At 39.0% G+C, this 8,241-nt stretch overlaps 1 protein-coding gene across 1 annotated transcript; it reads left to right on the forward strand.

Annotated features, from left to right (window-relative positions):
• The first annotated feature begins 595 nt into the window (after positions 1-595).
• Positions 596-7,504, forward strand: LOC131706987 (zinc finger protein 239-like). Its single transcript, XM_059008991.1, has 3 exons — positions 596-880; positions 3,624-3,915; positions 4,518-7,504. The coding sequence occupies exons 2-3, from the start codon at positions 3,651-3,653 to the stop codon at positions 5,309-5,311; spliced, it is 1,059 nt and encodes a 352-aa protein (XP_058864974.1). The 5' UTR covers positions 596-880; positions 3,624-3,650; the 3' UTR covers positions 5,312-7,504.
• The last annotated feature ends 737 nt before the right edge of the window (positions 7,505-8,241 follow it).

Genomic DNA, 8,241 nt, shown 5'->3' on the forward strand with positions numbered 1-8,241 from the left:
TGTGTTCTACTACTGCCCTTAACTCTAACTACTTCCTGTATCTTGTACTTGATTAAATGAATGGCAGAATAAATGGGACAAAGAAAAAAAAGGATAGGACGTTTTATAAGGCTGGAAGTAAGGTTGAAATAAGGAAAGGGTGGTATGGGTGGAATAGGAAGGAGGAAGCAGCATTAATAAGGCTTCTTATAGAGCATTCAGCTTTAAAGGAACACCTGTATAGACCTGGAGAGCATGAGAATGGGATATGTGTGGAGTGGAGTGTAATGGAAACAGTGGAGCATCTGATGGTTGAATGTGTTCGATATAGGAAGGTGAGAGAAGATATGTGGAAAGAATGAAGGGATTGCAATATTTCCAATATTTAAAAAAAAATAGTATAGGTGATGGAAGAAAAATAGAAAACGGTATTATTGGATGTATTGCAAAATATATTAGGAAACTGGAAGATTAAATATTTAGCATACAGAGATTTTAAGTGTTCCCAGTAGTTTTAATAGCCAAATCTGAACAGTAGGAGGCGACAATAAGTTTCGACAGACACTTTGTGGCTATAAACAAAACAGAAGAGACTCTGCTTAGGCGCATGCGCACAAAATCCATCCGAGAACACCGGCCTGCTGGCGCTTCAAACACACAGCTTCGTTTCTCAAACTGTTTTTTTTTTTTTTAATTAAACGATATCGTATACCCGTTTGTAAGACGTGGACGATAAAAAAGTGAGTTAAGTGATGTTATTAATTGAAGGTTATTTGTTTTTTACGCGCGTGTGAGACTCTTTGTTTGTTAAATGAACAGGCATGACGTCATCAACAAGACCGAGTCCATTTAAAATATAACAATTAAATTAAAAGGCGCCGGAAAATCAATAAAAAATCAGGTACCGATGTTTTTATGTTTAATATTATTGCAAACATACTGGAGTTATTTTTTGAGGTGCAGGCAAACTACCAATATACTGGGTGTACTCTGATAAACGAGAGACGAGTAAACTAACACTAATTATATATATATATATATATATATATATATATATATATATATATAATGTAAACGTCACTAACATAATTGTCACACAATCCTGAGCAACGCTGGAGAAAGCGTACTTTGTGTAAAATATGCAGGAGTGGTCTTAACGGTGTGGCATGGGAACACGGATGTTGTGACGAGTTCAGCAGGTCTGCGGTACGCGTGTTCCCGGGGTCGCACTCCGTGCTGCGGGGAAGTCTGAAAGGCGTTTCTGTTGCAATGCCACCATCAGCACTGCTTCAGAAATCCAGACTGATTGATTGCATGTGTTTATATACAGCAGTGTGTTCATCTGAAATAGAAGATAGTTGACAATGAAACGTTCCGGACATGGTATTATTGATCCGCCACACATGCGCAGTGTAACCAATCGCATTGTGTGTTTTGGCGTTTTTAAATGATTTGTAAATTGTGCAAATTGATGAAAACTGATTGTATATAGTTTGCACTTATTTAGAGTTTCAAAATTAAATGTTAAACCTTGGAATGGTCCTTTTTTTTTCTTTTCCGATGACAGGTTCTGTGGACGGTACAGTCATCGATATTTTTTCAAAGGATTATATTTTCTGTGCCCAATTAATCGATTGTGTGTGTGTGTGTATATATATATATATATATATATATATATATATATATATATATATATATAAAAATATATATACACACACACACACATATCTAATACTTAAAACTAAACTTAACACACACACACACACATATATATATATATATATATATATATATATATATATATATATATATATATATAATATATATATATATATATATATATATATATATTTATATATATATATATATATGTGTGTGTGTGTGTGTGTTAAGTTTAGTTTTAAGTTGAGTTAAGTTTTTGGTACACGTTCTGATGATGTACCACTTTCTAACGCTACACCGGCTCTATAGTCCAGATCACGGCTTCTATCAAAGTGAAAAACAACGTCCACAAACTTGAACACTGAGACGGAGATAGCCACCAGACACAACATGAATCAATACATAAATACATACATATTTATTACTTGTCATGACTTCTCCTGCATCAGCATATGAAATGAAATAAGAAAAGCAATAGGCAGGTGTATGTTAATAAACTATAATAATAAAGTAACAGACAAACTAACATTAATAAACTGTCAAACTAAATTAACACAGCACCCCAACTCACGTTAAAACATGCAGCATCATTATAGAAGTCATGCGTATTATTTAACAGAATGGTGAAGCACCTCACCAGGACGGGAAACACCAAATTGCTCCGTGACTTATTCAGGTTTTTTTCGAGAGCTAGATCAACAACTTTCTCCAGCACGAGAATCAACGGTGCATTGCTGTTTGTTTGCATGCCAGTTTGTAGTGATGAGGTGCATGCGAGGAAATCACAATACAAAACAATCCAATGATATGACGGTGGAACTGGAAAGATTTAATAAACCAATCAGTGTGCCGCACAACACTCTAACGAAGTCGCTTTTGAAAAGACTGAATACGCCATTTGAATTTAAGTTTGATGATGATGAGTAGCAGGTTACAAAACAGCAGTGTATCCGCTGTGAACTAATCGCTATCGGCGCCAACAAGGTGTTCTTTTAAGTGAAGTTCCTGTTCCTTCAGCCAGAGCATTTCCAATGGAGAAAATCTGTTTCACCACAAGGGTGTTAGGCGAAGTGTTCTCTTAGGAGGTGTTCCTATATTCAGAGACTACTGTATATATGTGTACAGTGCCATGAAAAGGTGTTTGCCCCCTGTCTGATTTTCTGAATTTTTGACACTGAATGTTATCGGATCTTCAACCAAAACCTAATATTAAATAAAAGGGACCCTGAGTGAACAAATAACACAAAAATTTGATACATATTTCATTTATTTATTAAAGAAAGTTATGCAACACCCAAATCCCCCGTGTGAAAAAGTAATCGCCCCCTTAGACTCAATAACTGGTTACGCCACCTTTAGCAGCAATAACTGCAACCAAACGCACAGCGCTCTGATGGTAAGGGCCAAAGTCAGTCAGATTTATATTGGGCAGGACTGGCCCAGGCCTGGTTGTTAACCAAAGTACTCAAACAGCTGACCCTAATTATCCCTTTAATTGGGTTGAGTTAACTAGGGGGAGCAATAACTTTTTCACACCTGAAGACTGCATGTTTGATTACCTTGCACACCAAACAAATGAAAGAAGCACCAAACTTTGGTGATATTTTTTTCTCTCAGACTCCCTCTATACACTACTACAACCCACAAAAAAAATCTGACCAAATACAATGTGAAAAATGTGCAAAAATGCTGAAAATCAGACAGGGGGCAAATACTTTTTCACGGCACTGAATGTGTAAATGTGAAATAAATATTACAACAGGTTGCTCAAAAGAAACCCACAATGAATAATATAGGAAATTAATAAATTGTGTAAACCTTCTCACCAGATAAACTCCTCCTGGTGTTATAAACTTATTATAAGAAATTCTGCTCCTTCAATAGTAAAGCCATCCCTGCTGTTAAGGCCAGATTGCGTTTGTCCCTTGAATGCCATTCATAACACTGTATTTAAATAAATAAATGCTGTTCTTTTCCAGCAGCTACTAAACAGAATCCTGTGTGCTGCCATGGACAGTGTGGAGATGGAATCTGTCCTGATTAAAGAGGACATCCCTGGAGTAGAGTTTGATCACATGGAACCAGGGAAGGAAGAATCCGAGGACTTCAAACCAAACATCCCTGAGCTGGAGGCTGTACGCCTGCGGGAGTGTAGCGTGGTGCTGGAGAGAATCTGTGTGAGAGAGCAAGGCGCTGGAGAGGAAGGCTCTCCCAACAGCACGCAAGGAGGTGGAAAGGAAGACGGGCGCTCCCATTCAGAATGCAGTCTAGCAGGTGAGTGACTCCCAGTAGCTGTGACATTGTCATTCTAGATTGCGTGATATCCACAGTGTGGTTGAGAGGGAGGGAGGGAGCATGTAGGTTACATTACTAGCTGTTTGTTTTTTCCTGTACCACTCCAACCAGTTCAAGATAGGACTCAATACTGGTGAACTTCAGATACAGATAGAATGTAGTCATTGCTCTGGGAGTGGGGGGAATTATACCAAGGGGAGAAACACTAAAGTACTGTATATATCATTATAAATGTTCAGTGTAAAAATATATGGATATTATTGTAAATGTGTACTGTAAATGCTATTGAAAAATAGATACTTACAGAGTGTGTTAGAGGGAATAGACCTGAAACATTAAAGGAGAAATTTGAAGGCAGATTTTCATCCCAGGGCTCGGTTTCTCCAGCATCAGTCTTTACTGACTCTGCTTTTACATATAAAGTAAAGGCTTTCAGTTTAACTTTGTGTTTTTAAGCTGGTGTAACTCAGTACAACCCCCACAGCTGAAATTCACATGCTTTAATCCACTTCACTATCCAGCCACATGCCCTAAGCCTACAAGCAGTCCCTCTTACTTTCTTTCCTGTTCATATTTTCCAGGTTCCAGTCCAGCAGCTAAAGCGAGGGCGGGCGCTGGAGAATATCCTGAGTGTGGGAAAGGTTTCACCCAGTTAGGGAATTTTAAAATGCACCAGCGAACTGACACGAAAGAGAAACCGTATTGCTGCTCTGACTGTGGAAAGAGTTTCATTCAGTTAGGAACCCTGAAAGAACACCAGCGAACTCACACAGGAGAGAAACCGTATCGCTGCTCTGAATGTGGGAGGAGTTTCAGTCAGTCTGGATCCCTGAAAGCACACCAGCGAACTCACACAGGAGAGAAACTGTATCTCTGCTCTGAATGTGGGAGAAGTTTCAGTCAGCCAGGAACTCTGAAAGCACACCAGCGAACTCACACAGGAGAGAAACCGTATCGCTGCTCTGACTGTGGGAAGAGTTTCAGTCAGTCAAGCAACCTTATTTCACACCTGCGAATTCACAGAGGCGAGAAACCGTATCACTGCTCTGACTGTGGGAAGAGTTTCAGTCATTCAAACCACCTTGTTTCACACCAGCTAATTCACACAGGAGAGAAACCGTATCTCTGCTCTTACTGTGGGAAGAGTTTCAATCACTCGAACAATCTGAAAAAACACCAGCGAACTCACACAGGAGAGAAACCGTTTTGCTGCTCTGACTGTGGGAAGAGTTTCTGTGTTAAACGAGGTCTTCAAAGACACCAGCTAATTCACACAGGAGAGAAACCGTATCGCTGCTCTGACTGTGGGAAGAGTTTCAGTCAGTCCGGAAACCTGAAAAGACACCAGCAAATTCACAGAGGAGAGAAACCTTAAATACTATGTTCAATGGGACGTTTCACTCATGAGGAAAGAAAATTTTAACCTTGCATTATGAATCCCTGTGTAATTACTGTTTTGTGTATCACTCTAAAGAGCATGCATTTTAAATGGTAAAAATGCACTTCATCTCTTTTGCACTCTTATTGTGTCAAAGTGGGCTATGTGGGACATTTTCCCTGTATATGATAATACATGAACGTGTATTAGAAATGTAACTGGATTCATTAATGAAGCTGTGTGTCTTGAGAAACAGGGCAAACTGCTGAGTCTTTGAGAAGAGGGCCTCTGGCTTGCAGACATACTGAACTATGTGACCTACTGATTAGAGGACCGGCGCCTGAACTGGATTAGGCTGAGCAGACAGTTGAATTATGTACAGATAATTCACATGTGCAACAACAATTGTTTTGACACAAGAAAGACATAAACTAGCGATGTCCCAGTGGAAAAGGGCATTAAAACATCAAAGGACTGGGAGTTTAAAAAAGGCAAGATACACAAATTATCTCATGAAAATGGCTAGTTAGCAGAGTGAGAAAAACTATAAATATCTAGAAAATTAAATATTTTGCACTCCACATCAAATGCTAAACAAGGTGCTGTCACTCTGCTAAGCTAAGCTGCAACTCCGGGACTCTGCCTATAAACAGAACCAAGATGGGACTCTGCCTGAAAACAGACCCAAGACGAGGAAGCAAGCTGCAAGAGAGTCAACGACCCCAAGCAACGAGACTGAGACCCGGCTGGAGGACTGCCGTAAAACTTAGAGACTTATCAGACAAACCAGTCTGGGTCTGCTGTACACCTAAAACCACAGTATCCAAAAGAAACTGTGCCCTGCTACCTGCGCAGCTAAAGACAGAGCGGCCGGGCGCTGTTGTGGATCCTATACCGAGGACTGAAGACTTTGTTGCAGCTGTTTGTTGATTCTATCGAGAATTGAAAGCTTTGTTGCCGAGTTTGATCTGATTTGGGGATTGAAGACTTTGTTGCGGAGAGGAGAGTTTTTGTACTGGACACTTCAACAGATTTGTGTTTCCAAACCAGCTGACCAAAAGTCTAAGCTTCAAGAAGCCGTTGAGTATAATTCCAGTTGCATTTTCCTTTCATGGAACTAAATTAATTCATTGTAACACATTCACATAGAATTGAACGGTTAATTATTTAGTTTGCACACTTTGCGTGTGAATTAACTTTTAGTGGAACTTGATGAAGTAACTATAAGTAATCTACCTCATATTGTTGTGTGAAGAATTACTTTAAAAGTAAACTTACCCTACACTTAATCTATATACCATTAATAAGCTTAATGTGATATATTCTAAGATTGTCTGCATCATCTCAGTTGAGGCTGTGTGCTTGGGTTTGGCGTGTGTGTGTGAGCAAGCTACTACGTCACAGCCTGCTTGCTCGCTGGAGTGCGAGGAGACAGGCGGTGTCATATTTCAATTGCCTGCTAGTCAAGTTAAGGCAGTGAGAGTTTTTTTTAAGACATTTACTTTCTGACTTTTCTGAGTTCTGTTTATTATCTGTGTACTATTGATTAAACATTCCTTGTGTCTGCGTGTGAATGTGTGTTCATAGTAAGTCCTCGATCTTTGTAACACGTCAATTAAATACTGTTAGTAAGAGAACTAATCAACCCAGATAAACATTAAATGATCAGTTATTGAATTGTTCCTACAGCGGAGACGCGGACACGTCACAAGAGGCTTCTCTGCTGTCAGTTTAACTCAGGCTGTCAATGCAGTCAGTGCCTGGGAGCGGGAATATGCAGAAAGGAAACTATTCCGCACCTCATCTGATGGACGAGTCAGGAGAAATTGATAACTCAGTGTGGGGAATGAGTTTCAGGGTTTAGCATTTAAACTGCATAGACTTGAAAATAAATACATTGATGGGAACAAGTATCCCGACCCCGGTATGTAGCATCCCAGAGACAAGACTGCACCGTCCTTACTGGACAACCGTCTGGAGGGTTTGTCTTGTAATTCATCACGATTCTAAAACCAATGAAAAATGATAGTGTCCCATGGCTGTATTATAACATGAATGGCTGAATACTGCGTGGCGTGTCGCTTTGCAATGTGCATTGTCCATGCTTCTATTAGTGCTGCTCTTGTAAACTGCCCTGAGTAATAGCAGTGTTGCAAGCATGTGTACGGATCTTAGGTACAGAAAGTCAAATTGTGTAATTTGAGTTCTAATGAGACCTGACTGTTCAATTAAACCTGGTGTGTGCTGATTAATGACTGATTAATTATACAACAAAATACCAAGCAATGCTAAAAACAACACATATGTCTAAATTGTATTCAAATGAGCAAAATGTATTTTTTTTAAAAGCCCATTGTACCAAATGGCATTCTCATGCTCTACCTCTCTGAGCCTTCATCATGTGACGCAGCACCCATGCAGACTCTGCAGCCAGAGGATAAAGAGGACGGGCTGGGAAAGTGCCTTTTAGGCAGTGAAAAAAAAACAACATGAAAATATAAAATAGAAGTCACAACTGGTATTTATAGATTTTTTTTTTTTTTTTTTTTTTGGTCATGATGTGTGTCTGCTGTACAGAATTCCTGTTTAGCAAGATACTGGTTAATCTTTCCAGAATCTTGTCATTCAAATATAATGTGCTATTTTGCTGTACCAATGTAACAAACTATAGGTGACTATTACTTTATATAGATGATCATGTTATGCACGAATGTAAGACTTGTCTTTCTGTGCTGATCTACCTTTTTCTTTCAAATATCATATCTCTATAATCATGATTTATTTTAATTGCAATTATATATCCTGTCTGCTATTACAGTTTTGTTACCGGATTCATTAGTTTATCTGCAATGTAATCACAGTTTTACATATAGACTGCTCCTGTTCTCTGGGTTCTAGGCCACTTTGGTTTTCAGATAACGTCCCAA

This window comes from Acipenser ruthenus, chromosome 38, assembly GCF_902713425.1.
Source record: "Acipenser ruthenus chromosome 38, fAciRut3.2 maternal haplotype, whole genome shotgun sequence".
Lineage (NCBI taxonomy): Eukaryota > Metazoa > Chordata > Actinopteri > Acipenseriformes > Acipenseridae > Acipenser > Acipenser ruthenus.

Excerpts from the sequence above, each read along its gene's own strand:
- LOC131706987 (XM_059008991.1), top strand. The coding sequence starts at position 3,651 with ATGGACAGTGTGGAGATGGAATCTGTCCTGATTAAAGAGGACATCCCT. Across the intron at positions 3,916-4,517 it reads TTCAGAATGCAGTCTAGCAG|GTTCCAGTCCAGCAGCTAAA; the intron begins GTGAGTGACTCC and ends CATATTTTCCAG.